The sequence below is a fragment of the Asparagus officinalis genome, chromosome 6 (assembly GCF_001876935.1).
Source record: "Asparagus officinalis chromosome 6, Aspof.V1, whole genome shotgun sequence".
Taxonomy (NCBI): domain Eukaryota; kingdom Viridiplantae; phylum Streptophyta; class Magnoliopsida; order Asparagales; family Asparagaceae; genus Asparagus; species Asparagus officinalis.
The window spans coordinates 57,724,554-57,743,021 of NC_033799.1; the positions used below are offsets into that span (position 1 = coordinate 57,724,554).

At 34.4% G+C, this 18,468-nt stretch overlaps 1 protein-coding gene across 1 annotated transcript; it reads right to left on the bottom strand.

Moving 5' to 3' along the window:
- Positions 15,030 to 17,827, bottom strand: LOC109845345. The gene is made up of 6 exons (XM_020414587.1): positions 17,578 to 17,827; positions 17,121 to 17,476; positions 16,680 to 17,021; positions 16,227 to 16,601; positions 15,683 to 15,897; positions 15,030 to 15,432 (listed from the first exon to the last, which is right to left on the bottom strand). Exons 1-6 carry the CDS (start codon positions 17,772 to 17,774, stop codon positions 15,187 to 15,189), a joined length of 1,731 nt encoding a protein of 576 aa, XP_020270176.1. The 5' UTR covers positions 17,775 to 17,827; the 3' UTR covers positions 15,030 to 15,186.

Genomic DNA, 18,468 nt, shown 5'->3' on the forward strand with positions numbered 1-18,468 from the left:
ACAATTCTGTGAAGATAATGGAATTATTCATGAAATAACTGCTCCATATACACCTCAATCTAATGGAGTAGCTGAGAGAAAGAATAGAACACTAATGGACATGGTAAACTCAATGTTAATTAATTCTGGTGTGCCAGAAAATTTATGGGGAGAAGCTCTCATGACTGCATGTCATATACTAAATAGAATTCCATTCAAGAAATCTGATAAAACCCCTTACACAATTTGGAAGAATAGAAACCCTAATTTGGATCACCTGAAAGTGTGGGGGTGCTTAGCAAAAGTTAAAATACCTGGAAATAAGAGAAAGAAAATTGGACCTAAAACTGTAGATGGAATTTTTATTGGCTATGCTTCTGATAGTAATGCAAATAGATTTTTAATAATCAACTCTGACATTAATGAGATAGCCAACAACACCATAATTGAAGCTAGGGATGCACATTACTTTGAAAATATTTTTCCTTACAAGACCAGAGTAAACAACACAGATTCTAGTTCTAATCAAGGAGAAACTAGTTCTAAACAAATTAGACCACTAGAAAGTCCAGAAGAGCCTAGGATAAGTAAAAGGACTAGAATAGAAAAGGTCCATGAAGATTTCTATGCATTACTTGTAGAAGATTCTCCAATTACATTTGAAGATGCAATGAAATCAGTAGATGCTCCTTTTTGGAAGGAAGCTATTAATAATGAGATTCAATCTATAGTTCAAAATCATACTTGGGAACTAACTGATCTTCCTTCAGGCTGTAAAACTATAAGATGTAAATGGGTGTTTAAGAAGAAACTTAGACCTGATGGAACAATAGATAAATATAAAGCCAGATTAGTAGCTAAAGGATATACCCAAAAGTCTGGTATTGATTATTTTGATGTCTATTCTCCAGTAGCTAGGATTACTACCATTAGAGTCCTCATAGCTCTAGCATCCATTCACAAATTAATAATACATCAAATGGATGTTAAAACTGCATTTTTAAATGGAGACTTAGATGAAGAAATTTATATGGATCAACCTGAGGGATTTATAGCTTCTGGACAAGAAAAGAAAGTATGCAAGCTTATTAGATCACTATATGGTCTCAAACAAGCCCCAAAACAATGGCATATAAAATTTGATAAAATTATACTATCTTATGGATCGATTTGTAATTAATCAAACAGATGAGTGTGTATATCATAAAATAGATAAAAATAACAAAATTGTGATATTATGCCTATATGTTGATGACATTCTTATTTTTGGTTCTGACATACAAATCATAAATGATATCAAACACTTTTTGTCACAAAATTTTGACATGAAAGATTTAGGTCAAGGTGACCTAATTCTTAATACTAAAATCATGAAAAAAGAGAATGGATATGTGCTATCACAATCACACTACATAGAGAAAATCCTTAAGAATTTTTATGATCCAAACTGTCAACCTGTTTCCACTCCATATGATCCTAATGTACATCTAAAGAAAAATACAGGTCATCCTCAATTACAAAGAGAATATGCACAAATAATTGGATCATTAGGATTCCTAACAAACTACACCAGACCTGACATTGCTTATGCAGTAAATAGACTTAGTAGATATACATCAAATCCTGATAAGAGTCACTGGGATGCTTTAGAAAGAATTTTGAGATACCTAAAAGGAACTATAAATTATGGTTTACACTATAAAGGTTATCCATCTATACTAGAAGGTTATTCAGATGCAAATTGGATTAGTGACTCAGTAGATGTAAAATCCACCACAGGATTTGTGTTCCTTTTAGGAGGAGGAGCTGTGTCCTGGAAATCTACTAAACAAACTGTAATGGCTAGAAGTACAATGGAATCAGAAATGATAGCTCTTGATACTACTAGTATAGAAGCTGAATGGTTGAAATATTTACTAACTGAAATTCCACTAATGCAAAAACCATTACCAGCTATTTCTATTCATTGTGATTATAGGTCAGCGATTGACAAATGCCATCAAGAGAATGCAAATGTGAAGATGAATCGACACTTGAAAGTGCGACATAAATCCTTGAGATATAAGATGAAAAACCATATAATAGCCTTAGATTTTGTAAGATCAGAGAAAAATCTTGCAGATCACTTAACTAAAGGCTTATCTAGGGCAGTGGTCCTAGAATCATCGAGGGGGATGGGGTTAAGCCCATAAGAAAAATCACTGCAGTGGCAACCCAACCTCGCAGAGGTTCAATGGGTAGAAACAAACTGAATGAGTGATTAATTGTGAGGAGCACTGAATTCATTTGCTCCCATCCCTAGGGTGATCAGTGCTCATAAAAAGCAAGTGAAAGGTTGAGTCTAACTCTTAATGAATCCAAGACCCATGAGGCAGGATGCTTACTTGCTCGCATCCTTATTAGGATTCACCTATATGTGTGTAGTTGTGAGGCCGCGACTATGGGATCAGGGCTGCTCCCTAGTAACACACATGAAAGATACCTGCGCAAGGCCGATAATAGCGCAACCCGTTTAGAATTCTTCAAAACTGTACTATGTGTGCTTTCTGTAGAAATCCGATAAATGAGACTGGTTCAAGGCGAAGTCCACCAAGCTCTCACGGATCTATACAACTGTCACTAAGTGAAGGTTCAAACCGAAAGGTACCTCCACCTATTACATAGTATAAGGGAACCAGCAATCTTATTTATTTTTAAGTTTTTATTTTATTCTTATTTCTGAGCTATTTCAAGTTTTAAGTTATGTGGGGGATTGTTGGAGTTATATAATAAAGATAACTTAAAACTTGGGTTTGTAGAGGAAAGGAGGAAAACTTTAGTCCCACATTGGAAAAGAGATGGGAAGATAGGCTCTTTATAAGCCTTCCCTTTCTCTCCTATGCCTAGAAGAAAACAAAGGTTATGCTCCACACCACACACGCGCGCGCCGGCCGGGCCGGGCTCGGGCTCGGGTTCGGGTCGGGTCGGGTGGCGCGCGCACACGACCTGCGGACACGAATGCAGCTCCGGACTGAGGGGCCCTTAATCTGTTAATTTTTATTTTTGAATAATTAAAATATAATTTTTTATTTTTGAACAATTAACATGTGATAAATATTTTGTAACAGAAATATTTTGTAACGGTAAAAATTTATTAGTGTGATTAAAAACGTGATAAATATTTTGTGAATTTATTATGTAACGGAAGCGTTTTTTAATTTTATAACGGCTAAGCTTTATTAACGTGATTAAAACGTATTAACTACGAGTTTATGTAACGGCTGTTTAACCCTATAAAAGGACCAAAGCCCGAATAGTTTTATACAGTGAAAAATCAACAGATCTCTTCTCTCCTTCTCTTTTCAAAATAGTTTTCTGTTTACGCTGGTTCCCTGAAAGTCTAGAAGAATTCGCAAAACCTTCTTGAAGCTCGTGCCGACGAGAAGGAGGTCGCCTGACCGAGGGTCGTCGTATCTCCGAGAACTATTGCCGCGTAGCCCTGTACAAGAGGGGGCAATTAGTTTCTTGGGACAGTGCTTTGCACGCTTCGATCATCAGGCCGTATTTCTAACTCTGTTTCTTTTTCATTTGATATATTTCTTATATCTGTGTTATAATAGTGATTATCTGTTAATTATTAAATTGCTTAAACTGATTTTCGTTATTGTCTAAACAGCTTATATTCCCAACATGTATCTCTCCAGGCTATTGCCCGTTGTTGGTCAGGAGTTCGAATCCTCGTAGCCGCGTTCACCTGGTTTCCCTTGGTTTAAGGGTGTGGATGGAAACCCGGGGTTTTATTGGTCACCAAATCCAGCTCAGCCCGTTGTATGCTCTCCAGTTCGCGTCCCAGTGGTCCCCACGCTGCTCGCCCGCGCTCTGCCCGTGGGGATGAGCCCCTGGTATTAAGGGTAGCTCCTTGTAGATGTGAAGGGAACAAGGGGAATCGAACCAGGGCCGCTGGCGGGGCTCCGAAGGAGTTAAACTGAGCTGGGGTGACCAAGTTTCCCTTGTCACCAAAAAAAAAAAATTCTAAGAATTTGGCAAGCGACAACTATAGGGCCTTGTTTTAGTGTGTGTGTGTGTGTAGATAGTTGAGAAATTAGTAGTTCTTTTAAAGGCGCAAAAAACTGACATGTATAGAGCCTTGTTTTAATGTGTGTGTGCATGCGCGCGCGTGTCTATAGATGAGAAATTAGAGGTTCTTTTAAAGGCGCAAAAAACTGATATGAATTATCTAAATACATGACATGTGTCATATAAAAAAAATAGTCATATGTCCTTCTATCTTATTAGAAAGTGACATATGTACACCTAATCTTATCTTCACCTAATTAAGAATTCTCATCAAATTAAAACTATCCATAATTAGAAAATTTTAATAATCAAATACTTGATAATTATAATCAAAATTATAACTATAATTAGAAAATTTTAATAATCAAATACTTGATAATTATAATAAAAATTATAACTATCTATAACTAAAAAAATCTCATAATCATATTCCTCTTTTATATATAAATTGGTAAACTATTTCCTAAAGACTTAAAAATATGTCATGTGTCTAGAAAAACTATCATGTATCTGTCTATCCTATCAGAAATTAATGTGTTGAAACCTAATCCTATCTTAACTCAAAAATTCTAATCAACTTAAGACTATCCATAATTAGAAAATTTTAATAATTAAAATCCTCCTCTCTAATCATCTTTTCCTAAGTCTTATCAAATTATTCCCATATCCCAAAAAAGGAACCATTAGCAAATTAAAATCTAATAATAAAAACCCACTTTTATATAAAATAAATTTTCAAGATTAGAAAATTATCAATTGTCCCCATCAAAATTTAAGACTAACAAACAACCCTCAGATATCCAAAAATTATAAACTACCCCTAAGATCCAAATATTAGAAACAAGCTCCCAATAAATCAAAAATTTCAAATAGACCCTAATAAATTAGAAAGTTTTAAATGACCCCGTAAGATTAAAAAATTGCAAATAGACCTTTAAAAATCTAAAAATTACAACTGACACCACAAAATTTAAAAAGTTATAAGATGCTTCTTTTAAAATTCATAAATTATAAACAATCCCTTCGAAAAAGTCCGATGAAAAGCTCATAAATACCCCCTTCAATTTTATAAATATCCTATTAAAAATTATTGAACCAGCCCCTTGAAAATTTTATAAACACCCCTTTAAAAATTTTACTAGCCTTGTGAAAGTTCCTAAAATAAATAATTATCCTGCTAAAAATTTTAAAATATTACAAATAATTTCTTAAAAATTTCAAAAATGATCCTTGAAAGTTTTAAATTTTAAAAATATTTCATGAAAAATCTAAAATTACAATAAATAGAACTAGAAAAGTTGCAAACTACCCCTTAAAATTCAAAATCATAAATAACCCCTAAGGAATTTTAGAATTATAAATAGCGCCTTAATATTCAGAAAATTATAAATTACCCACTTTAAATCCATAAATTATAAACAATATCTAGGAAATCAAAAAATTATGAACGGTCCTCTTAAAAGTTCAAAGCGGAAGTTTTATAAAGAAAACCTATAAAATTTATAATCAGCCCCTATAAAATTTATAATCAGCTCCATAAAAGTTTTAAAAATTACAAATATCTCTTTAAATTTTTTACAAAGAGGCATTTGAATATTTTACAACTAGTCTTATGAGAGTTGACAAAGTAACAAATACTATGCTGAAAATTTCAAAATACTACAAGCAGCTCCTTAAAAATTTTACAACAACCACTTGAATTTTTTTAAAATACAAACACCTCAAAAAAGTTTACAAATCCCCCACCCCTCGGTCGTGAAAGTTTAGTAAATTACAAATAACCCCATAAAAACTTTACAAAATAGTTCATTGAAAACTTTACAACCACCTCCTTGAAAGTTTTGAACATTACAAACAATCCTTAGAATTTTACAAGACAACACCCCGCAAAAATTATAAAATAGGTGGCCCCTAATTTAACATATTTTATTATAAGTTTATAAACATATCGCTGGTGAGGGGAACACATAAGGTGTGAGGGTCTAATAGTCATGGGAAGTCAGGTGTCCTTATACTTAGGGGGTGGTTGAACTTCCTACACCCATTTTGGAAGTCATAGGAAAGTCCTAGTCTCATTCGTATCGCAATCCTGAGTGAACCAAGCATGAGCATTGAGTGAAATCTTGGGATATTAAAATCACAAGTGTTTTAGTTCTTAAAAATCATAAAATTTTATTTAGATATGTAAAGGAGGTTGATGGTTGAGCTAGCTAATTTTGAATTTAAACTTAGGTTGTAACTTATCTAAATAGACCCTACAACTAAAACTATCTACTTAAACTAATAAAAAAATTATATTTTCTTCTTCTCATAACATAGCAAAAAAAGTGTTCATCATCTCTTGCTCATAAGGATTTAATATAGGTGTTTTAATAGAAACCATCTTTAAAATAGGGTCGTTCTCTAAAAGCCACTTTGATTTTCAATTTATATATAAACCACCTTTAAAAGGATTTCTTGTCACAATCAACCACGTATGCCACTTTTCTGTTAATTTTTCAATAATTTATCTCACCTAACATGTATTAAGAATCATCTCTCTAATATACTTGGCATTTGAGAACTAATTATTATAACGAAATCGAGAAAGCTTGAGTTAAAAAGTGAGTCTAAGTGGTTGATTGCAACAAAAAAACTATTTAGAGATTGTTTATGTATAAATTGACAATCAAAGGTGGTTTCTATAGAATGGTTTTATTTTAAATGTGGTTTCCTTAGGGAAAACCCCTTTAATGTATTAGTTAATAGATGATCGATAAGTTATAATCTATGAAGAAATATAATCAATTATCTCTATTATTACACTAGGATAGCTTAACCTATTTGATGGGACTAGTATAATGCATGTACTTTGCACGTGAACGTACATGTTTTTAACATTTGATTTTTTTATTGAATAGTAAAACTATGTGTTAATAAATAAAATTGTATAATAAGATTTCTCCCTTTGTGAAAAATTTGAAAATTAAAACAACAAATAAAATAGCATAAAAACACTTAATTAATACATGTAAAAACAAAAATTGTGACTACATGCGAGAAAGTCACATAATTAAAACATTTTATGATAGTATAGTGCACGTACGAGAGTGTACTTATTTTGTTTTATGTTTTTTATTTTTTTGTTGGTTGCAAAATAATAAAATGACTTGCATAGTCATATAAATTATGAACAATTATAATTTTGTTTAAGTGGATAAATTATACGATAAAACTATGTATAAATAACTATATGATTAATTATTATAGTTTGGATAGCTGTTATAATTTATTCATAATTTATTAAAATAATTATCATATATTAAATAATTTCTTCTCTTTTAAATTAATAATATTATACATAGCATACATATAATACTATTAGTAACTATATTTTAATTTAATAATTAGTTTATTATACTATTAGTAAATAATTTACTAAATTGTTTAATTATTAAATTATAGTATAATTTATTAATTTAAAAAACACTATTAAGATCATTATACTATTAATACTATTACAATTACAATAAATAAAAATTATTGTTCATACTACTATTATACTTTTAAAAGGCTAGTAAGATGAAAGGTAACATGTAATCCTTCATAAGAGGTGAAATCCTAAGGCACAAAGCATAAGCCTAATGAATTTTTATTATTTTTAATTTTTCTAGAATTTTAAATGTTATATAAAGATAAATTAGGGATAAATTTTAAATTTTCTATGAAATAACGTACTTAAATAATAAATTAATAGTGTGAGCAAAGGTTTCAAAAAAGTGAGGAAATGTATATAATTAATAAGAGGTGATATATAATTAGTGAATGAGTAATTACAACCAATGCATATTTGAGAATTATCAAATCTAAAATGGTAAAAATAAAAATAAAAAATTTTGACAAGGCAATACTGTTTTATATGTGGTATAGAATATAAATCGACATAGATAAACTAAAAAAAATCAAGACGATCTTCGTGAACACGGGATTAATACCTGTATTTATTAATGTTCATCATGGTCGTCAGCCCAAGGATAAATCCAATCTTGTTTTAATATGTTAAGAGCTTTGTAATGGGCCTGTCCTATTATAAGTCATAGTGGGCCGTCTTTATTTAGTGTAAATCTGTAGGTAAAAAGTTAATACACTCATAATACTGAATCAATACAAATATATGCGATAATTATTACAAACTACTTTCAAATTGTTATATATGATTCTCAATAGAGAGTTCTATGAACCTTTTATCCCAATCTTTGGATTATTTTACATTTATGCTAATGTAGTACGTTTAACAGACAATTTCATAGAGGAGCTGGTCAATCACGAGCTAAATGCGGATACATGCCTTTTATTAACTTCCACAAAGAGACAATTATATTTCTAAATCCAGAAGGTGGATTCTGACATATTATAAATAAAAATTTTCTATCTTAATGAGGCGAAGCCGTTCATATTAATTGATTTTTAAAATTACATCAGCATCACCATATTTTAGCAGTAATCTAAAAATAATTATTTAGTTTATTTTTAGTAATAAAGTTGGAGACTATTTAGACTAAGAAACAAATTTACATTTAATTCATGTTGGAGTGATTTATTTTCTTTATTATATCGAGTCTTTTTAGGGTTGGATTTTTTTTGGTAACTCTAGTCTTACTAGGAGTCTATTTTATTTTTCAATTTGAGAAGAGTCATGTAATCTCAATTGATAGATAACTTTTCATCAAGAAAATTTCTCTTTATTTTATTTCTTTATGAATTCAAAGATTGCTTGACGGCGCGGAATCTCCATAGCCAATTTCCCAAATTTAATTCTGAAATCAGAGGTGGGACATGCTCCGTCGATGTCGGGTAGAGAGAGCAGCATCAAGGTTTAGCGCCGATCTTAAAAGGGTCACGTGGGGCATGATGATCAACAAAGTCATTGAATCAATAAAATGTGGGGTCTCACTCTTGGACAAAGGGTCACGTGGGGCATGATGATCAACAAAGTTATTGAATCGATAAAATGAGGGGTCTCAGTCTTGGACGACCGGTTCACTTGCTGGTTCTAGTCAGCCCTACATGCTGAAATGGAGGGTAATGTTTTATGGATTTAAAGAGTAGTTATTGGTGGATTCCGAGTTTTCTTATTTCTGCGATGTGTTAATTGGTATCAAAGCTAAATGCGGGTGTGGATACACGACTTTTATTGACTTCCGCAAAGAAACCTCAGACTAATTATGCAGCGCGAAAGTAAGAAACATTGGAATCCACCAAGATGTGCTCTTTGAATCCATAAAGAACGAATTCACAAAGAACTTCAAATCCACGAAGAAAATAAAATAAAAAGGAATTTTATTGATCAAAAGTTATCTATTAGTTTTGAGGTTATATGTCTTTTTTAAATAGAAAAATAAAAAAAACTCCTAACAAGACTAGAAACACAAATATTATATATATATAGAGAACTTTTCAGATGCGAAAAAATTTCGCACCCATTGCTGTGCGAAATGAAAATCGGTCCGTTGGTTATTTTTGAACGGCTGAAAGTGATTTTAAACGTCGTGATCATATGGCCCATTTCCCAAATCGAGCTCATCTCCCCTCTCACTTCCCCAGACCCTCCGCCCTCTCACTATCTCTCTCTCCCCCCGAGCATCAGCGCCGACCGACCGAGTATAGGCATCTCTCAGTCCCCAAGCATCGTCGCCGACTCTCCGCCCTCTCACTCCCTCTCTCTCCCCAAGCATCGTCGCCGAGCCGACGGACTCCGGATCCCTTTCTCTCCCCAAGCATCATATCCTCCCCCCCACCCTCCTTCCGAGCCACCGCGAGTCTCCCAGGTGGGTTTTTTTTCCTTCTCCTTCAATCTTCTTTAATTTAAGATTTAAACTGAAATCTTTGAATTGGCCATTATGGAACACAAATATCATTAGCATAAAGAAGAAGCAAAGGACAATTTCTGTTTTTGTGGACGAAGGGTTCTTGCTGTTTTTGTTGTGAGGTTTCCTCCTCCTGCGATTGTGATCAGCAAGCCTCTTTCTGCAGCTCCTTTTATTGTAATTAGATTGTTTTTATTATAATTAGATTGCTGCGGTTTTTGTTGTGATGTTTCTCTCTCTTTGGTTCTATTGTAATTAGATTGTTTCCTTGAAGTTAGTCCTTAAGTGTGCATCATTCTGTTTGTTTAGCATGACTGTCTTGTTAAACTTTTGTATCTGTAGTCTTAGGTCATGGAGTCATCTTCAAGCAATCGTCATTGACTGTTGTGCCATTGTGGAAGGAGGGCTATACTCTCCAGATCTAGAACTAAGATGAATCTTGGTCGATTGTTTTTTGGATGCGCTAATTGGAGAGTGAATAATTGTGGATTCTTCAAATGGGTGTCTGATGAAGAGGAGTTTGAAGGATGCGCTAATTGGAGAGTGAATAATTGTGGATTCTTCAAATGGGTGTCTGATGAAGAGGAGTTTGAAGGTTCAAAGGCAGAGGAGAGTGAATAATTGTGGATTCTTCAAATGGGTGTCTGATGAAGAGGAGTTTGAAGGTTCAAAGGCAGAGTTTGTTCAGACGAAGCAGTCGAGCGTGACGCCGCAAGTTTCAAGAGCCGTGTCAAGTGGAGAAGTGCGGGAAAAGAGAAAGTTTGAGATTGATATTATGGATTTGTTGAAGCTTGTTGTATTTGCTCTTTTGTTTGGTATTTTTCTTGGCTTTGTATTTGGTATTTGTATTGGATTTGTGCTAAGTAAGGTGTAGGAATGTATTATTGAGTTTGTTGAAGTGTATGTTCTCTGCATATATGTTGTGTCATTTGTAATAGGGTACAGTGGTCAAGGTCACTCAGTTATGATGAAGCGAGGCCTTCCTATGTCAGATGAAGGAATGATGCGAGCCCACTGAAGGAATGTAAATCATGATTCGTTTGTTAAATATTTCCATCATGATGCTTTAAACATAATTGAGTAATGATGCAAAACAGAATTATAGATTAACACGCTATCAGCACATAAGAGAACATATATGACATAACAAACTTAGAAATTGACACAGAAGATAACATGTTATTGACGACAAAGCAAGCAAAAGAGTATTTGCACATATTTTAGACTTTTTCACATAAAGAAGTCCTATGGCTGCACCTTACTAGATCTCGAGCTAGCCTCATAGCGAAATACATAAGACAACTGCAGACGGAGATATTCCCAAAACTAACAGTTACACGCCCAAAGGAAAGCAAAGGGAGAAACAACATTAGGCTTATTTTGACAATAAGAAATCAGCATTCAAGGTCTCCCTTCTAGATGCTAGAAACGTAACGGTATTTACAATATGAGACAGAGGAGTTCTTCTGGTCAACTCCCATAACAGCTGAAGACAACCAGGATAAGCCTTCTAGCTGCAAAATCATGATCAAATCCCTGAAACAGCACACAACAAATATGATGCCAAAAAATCATTAAAAGTTAAACGCCATAGGAAAAATGCAGCTCTAGGGCCAAAATTTTAATCTCAACAGACCTTCATGTACACAAGGGCGATTAGGTTAGCTTGGAACTCTACATTAGCCATCAGTAGAATCACCTAAAAGGAAAAGGATAGGCAGATAACAATGTATTACGTCAGCACAACTGAGGCGGGCATCCAGTAAGCTCATGTCTCTCACAATACCAACAACAACAACAACAACAACAACAATACCAACAACTCATGATAGTAGAAAAAAGCTCATGTCTCTCACAATATCAACAAAATCATGATAGTAGAAAAAAGCTCATGTCTCTCACAATACCAACAACAACAATAATACCAACACATGTTCCATTGGAACTGAACATAACACGATCTGTTTGCAAGAAATCACACACAGAATTGTCAGTCTAAATTTCAGAATGGTAATAACACACCTAACAACTCAAAACAATAGTGATATGATTTGCTCCGCCAACCTCGATCAAACTTCACGCAATAGTGAGAACTTCATCTGTATTAAAAAAATTAGCAAATCACGTTATGTTGAAAAAAATGGCAATGTACAAACTATTCGGTATGTATTAACCATTACCTTCCTCAAAGGAATCTTCTAAATCGTCAATGGCTTCATCATTATTATCTTGTTCCATTGAATCACTGAAAAAAATTTATGATAGCAAGACATATTAAGGATCATTGCACCAACTTAAAAAAAGGTTTAAACAAATAATAGCATTCCTATTTTGGGTTTTAAGTGCTCATCAACAATTGGCACAACTAAGTCATCTAACTGAGAGATTTGTTCAGCAACAACATGAGAGCAACCATCTTCAGTTTCCATTGGATCAAACATCAACAACAAACATCAAGAATATTTTTTACCTACAAGAACAAACATCAAGAACAAACCATCAAAGCCAACTGCGCACAAAAATAAACAAATGAATGCAGAGATTATATATAAATCATCTTAAGAGGACCGTCAAAAAAATCACTAAAATAATTGTATGAACAAATGAATCCATAGATGATTTTCGCCAGGCAACTTATGCTTTCTCAACTTTTGCTGTAAACTTGTGTTGTTCTAAGGGGAGTAGCATATACCAAAATTTAAATAGTTCATCTAACCGAACTGAGAAATTTGAGAGTTCTCGTTGCAGTTGATGATGCTGTAGTTTTTTCACACCATAAGCAAACTTGATTAAAAATTTTATGGAAACTAACACTGGAATGCAAACATATAACCCCTTCTGTAGTCCAATTTGATGTTATTAAATGCTATGGATTTATCAGCAGGACAAACATGACACAAGATGATAATTAACTGCTGAAAGTGATTATCTTTCTACCAACTCCGGATAATCCTTTTCCTTTAAAAAAAAAAAACAGAAATTGTCCTTTGCTTCTTCTTTATGCTAATGATATTTGTGTTCCATAATGGCCAATTCAAAGATTTCAGTTTAAATCTTAAATTAAAGAAGATTGAAGGAGAAGGAAAAAAACCCACCTGGGAGACTCGCGGTGGCTCGGAAGGAGGGTGGGGGGGAGGATCTCGGGCAGTACATCGGGCAGCCGCTCTGGGAGGAGGATCGGGAGTGGCGGTTCGGCGAGCATGACTTGGGGAGAGAAAAGGGAACCGGAGCCGTGCTCGCGAGGTGCTTGCGGAGAGAGGGGAGCTGAGAGGGCGGAGAGTCGGCGACGATGCTTGGGGACTGAGAGTATGCCTATCTCGTCGGTCGCGCTGATGCTCGGCGGGAGAGAGAGATAAGTGAGAGGGCGGAGGGTCCGGGGAAGTGAGAGGGGAGATGAGCTTCGATTTGGGAAATGGGCCAATGATTCACGACTTTAGATAAACACTTTCAAGGCCGTTCAAAAATAACCTAACGGACCGATTCTTCATTTCGCACAGAATGGGTGGCGAATTTTTTCCGCTCTGAAAAAGTCCTATATAATATATATATATATAATATATATATTATATATTATATAATATATTATATATATATATATAATATAATATATATAAAATATCAAGATGCTGTCGCTAAAGAAGACTGCACTATAATAAAGAAAACAAATAAGCCCAACATGAATCAAAATTAAATTTGTTTTCTAATCTAAATAAACTTCAAAAATAATTATCTCATTTTCTGGTGAGGAGCAGGTATATACACTTTCTCATGCCAAGATTGAGACATGAAATTCCACTATTTCCATGCGTATGAGAGCAGTGCACTGCTTCTAATTCTCTGCATTTTCTTGAGGATGGAACATTAATTGTGGTAAATCTTGCAGCAGACAACTCAACTTCAAACACATTGTTTAGGTATCTGCATATCGTCCGAAATATTTTTTTAGTGCCAATTCTAATTCTGTGTTTAGTGGAAAACTAATTGGTGCAAATTTTTTTTTTAAAGTTTTTTTCAATACATACTAGTGTCTTCAATATATCTTACTTTTTTTGAAATTAATCCCTCAAATCATTGTCATTGGGTACCCCAAATCATTCAAATTAGCAAACTTCCAATCATTACGAAAATAATATTAGATCCCACAACTCATAAGTTACTTAAAATTAATCCTACTAAATGCTCCAGCAATCAGATCTCTCATGTACGCACCATCTCTCTCATGTCCTTCTCCCCCATTAAAAGGAGGGGGGAAAAGAGTTCGTAATTGATGAAAGGAACTACATCCTATTCTAAGAGCATAGAAAATTTCAAAGTAAAACAAAGCGGTGAAGTGCTATGTAAGTCCTAATGATGCCGAACTTAATGCACAAAGATGGGAATCTTTGTCTGTATTAAATTGCCAATTACATCTCAAGCTAACACATGCACGACACCATAGTGATCTACAAGGATTACAAATTTCTAAGACAGCTTATAGTGGCGCCTTCCATAAAAAGGAAAACTTGTGATACTTTTCTCCTCATAACATTATTCCATGGACATTCTAATCTATTACCTCATAACTTTTATTGAGTCAAGTACATTGGATGATGCATGGGTCATAAAAAAAAACCATGTTCGTAAAGGCAACTCTGATGTGTGATTTGCTTCCTTATCTTCTTTAAATCCAAAGACCCATTTTTTTTGAAGGAAGGCATACTCCTCCACTAACAAAAAAATTTCTTAGTTATAAAAGCAAAATAAAGTTAAAGTGGTGCATATGTCTCAATCTCCCTCCTCTCTTTCTCATGCCTTTAACTTTTTTGCTCCTTACCTTTTCCTTTCAATGTTCACGAAGAAAACCCTAGCCTTGCCATCTTTTTCCTGAAAATGTAAGTAAACACATGCATCCATGTTTAAATGTGTGTCTTATTTGTCTCCGTATATATCTTGGGAAATTAAGTTTAGCTCCCTTGTCTGAATTTGATTTTTTTTTATAACAAAACCACAACGGGAGTTCATACGAAAGTTTACGAACCAAAATATTGCAATTGTATGATACTAATTAAGTTTCTTATGACCAATGTCTATTCTATAGATGTCATACATAAGGTTCAAGACATCTTAGTAAAAAAAAAACCAATAATCAATAAAATGAGAGGAGAGGGGTGTAAACTAAATTTATCACATATCTTTTGCGTGTGTATATATATTTACATTACAAAGGGAGATAAGATCGCGTGCATATTCCCATATTCCACGCACTTTATCTAGTCATCAAGCAGCCTGCAATAAAGTTTACTTGATAATAAGTTAATAACATATCTTAATGTACAGGGAAAAAAAGTGGTGAAGAATCTCTTTGCATTTTCCCATCCCCTACTCTAACTCTACTCATCTTCTCCTCACACCAATGTAATTGTTCATTGCTTATACCGTCCATTCTTAAAACCCTAGAAACAATCTTCAGGTCTATCAAACCCATTAGTATCTTCATCTCCTCCTCCTCTGCTAACTTCCTCCTCCTTATGCATTTCCTTCGCCTACCGATATCGATGATCTTCATTTTCTTCTGAAAAGTCATAACAACTAAAATGTTATATAAGAGTATGTATGTATAAAAACTCTGAATTCTAGTCATAACTTCTGAGTTTTGGTTCAATATAAGAGACTTTAACATGGTATCGAAGGTGTTACATTCAAATTCCATCAGCAACATATTAATTAGGAAAATTAGATTAAAAGTACTGTTGTGTGAGTCCAAATTTTGACCATAAAAATGGTGTTCAAGAAGACAAGAAAAGATATATAAATGGACTTACTCTTCTGTTGGATTTCTTGAGAAACCGAAGAAATATTGGATCAACAGAGATGGACTTCCTCTTGATGAAGGATTTGATTTTGTCTCCACATTTCTCTTTATCGGCCTTGAGAAATTTCATGAATGTTCGAATACATTCTTCTAGTAGCACAAGGAACTCAACAGAAGAAATATTTGAACTTTCATTTGAGTCCTTTCCTTCATCACCTTCCGAATCTAGATTAAGCCAAAAAGTTACTTATAAGCTATATCAAAACATATAATGTAGGCCAAATTTGGGCTCGCACAAAGATTGAAAGTTTATAGTCCTCGAAAAGATTATATTATATCCCAAATCTTATCTTAGTTATATATTAGACCTTCAAATTTTTAAATATTTGTTCGAAATGGGGATATTATCTAAAACTACTTAGTGGATATGGGAGTGTAAAATTACAAGGCGGTATTTGATACTTAATGGATTTGTCTTAGCCAAATATAAAAATATGATAGAACTTAGGGACTAACATGAGAAAAAGCCAAAATTAAATTAGACATGATTATACCTCTGAATTCAGGAACATGCAACAGTTTAGGAGATGACATCCTCCTCCTAGCGTAAACCTCAGGCCTTTTACCAAACTCATAAGGCTCGTTCTCTATAAATCTCTGCAACAAAACCTGAAATTGTTGAAATTCTTGCGCAATTCTAGCCGGACATCCCAAACCCTCATCGATATTTTTCGAGTTTTTCTGTCGAAAATTTTCGTAATTCCAACTGAGAGCTTCCCATGCCAAGCAAATTTGAGCAGCATATGCACTCTCAAGTTCTTGATATGGGTCTCTCCTCCCCATTGCATAACTTTTTGGTTTGGTCGATAATTTGTGGCATATCCTTTCTGATATCGACCTCGGATGAACTTTAATAGACCTAAGCGACTCTAAAAAATGAAATAATGGGTAAGTTTAAATTGAAATTGAAAAACATCGATCAGAGAACTGAAATTATTGTGATTAACCTGTTTCAGATAGTTTTTGCGCAGATATTCGATCCAAGAACACCATTCCCTCATTGTACTTGGGGAATACTGTATATGATTCCCATCGAGATGAGCTCCTCCGAGACGAAGAAGAAAAAGGGTACTCGGTCTCTGAGTCTCTAAATATTGTGGAGCTTCGCCATTCGGTGGAGCTCTTGGAGGTCGATTCGCCAGTGAGGGACTCGCCGTAGTAGCTCTCTCTCCCTTCAGGAACATCCTCAAGGTGAAACTTTTCGCTTCGAGGATGAAACGTTTTGAGACTTATCGGTCTCTCATCCTCTGAGGAATCCTTCTTTTCTTCGATAATCGGATGAACATTCTCTTCATTATCAGCACATAAGCAATATCAGGACGAGTCACGTACAGTCAAGTAAAATATTAATTATTAACCAAGAATTAATTAAGGATTTTTACGCTCACCCTCCAAAGTAAAATCTTCAGAATCCGAAGAGGGTAACACATTGGTCACCGTAACAACTTCGTCATGCTCTAAAGAAAGCCGTTGATCCTGCGCGAGATCCTCTTGAGGGGAATAATATGTTGATTCCTCCGAGATTATGGTACTATCCTCTTCGTCCAAGAAAACCACGTCTTTAGAATCTTCAACTTGGTCGAGACGAAGGGTATCGCCTTTCGCACTTTCTTCGCGCAAAAAAAGTAGGGTTTCACCTCCGAGAACGTCGGCGACCAAGTCTTCTTTTGTATAAAGATCACCGGAGGTTACAGGCTCAAACTTTTGCTCTTGATGGGAGACGTTGTCGTGGTCGTCAAGACCCCTACAATATATACAAGAGAAATGATATATGAGATCGTACGGAAACTTAATTATGAGATAGCGATAGACATGTTTTTTACATCTATATGCATGGGTTAGTACCGTTTAGAGAGTGCCTTGTGATGGAGAAAGGTGAGGAGCTTGACGAGGAGGAGTGAAGAGGAATGGAGAAAGAGGAAGAAGAGACTCAGAAAATTTGAGACGTTATAGAGAAACATAACACCGGTCAAGCTCTTATCGTCATGGCAAAGGGAAGTAGAAAGGATCGACAGTGAAGGAAAGCTAGTAGCATTATGCATTTATGATTGAGAGAGAGAGAGAGATGGGAGGAGGTCGATGGCTCTCTTTGCCTTTTGATTGTCTCTAGAGATTGCGATGACCCTCTCTATTTAAGAATTATTATAAAGCAAAAAAGCTTGTATTATGTGATAATTAATGGGCTTTGGAGTTAAGGGTTGGAAATGGAATCGGATCCGATTTGGACCCACTTAAAGAACGTGTGTATCGGATCCAATCATGGGGAAACGCCCAAAGTTCGGATCAATGTCCAATCTAATGACGATAATCAAGATTGAAAGCGTGTAGTTTGCTTAGACTCGAAGGGTGTAATCTTTGGTTCAAAAATTATAAGGGGCCAAGATTCTAACCATGTTGATACAAGGAATAGAGAGGTTGCCACTTTTCTTTGAAGTCTGGTCGATGTCGAAACATCTAGACAACAAAATCTAACTGATTAAAGTGGATGATGGTATACTGATAGTGTGTGAAAGATGTGTTGAAAATATGATACACAACAAGGCGGAATATGCATATCGTGACTATTAATCGAAATTAATCAAAGTTTAGAAGAATACCTGAAACGCTTTGTGAATTTCTTCAATAATCTATTCTAAGATTAATCTGAAATAGCTTTCTCAAGAGAAAAACCTCCAATTGAAATCCAACCATCATCGAAGAGGAGCAATACTGAGAAATAGGTTCTCAAATTTCTAT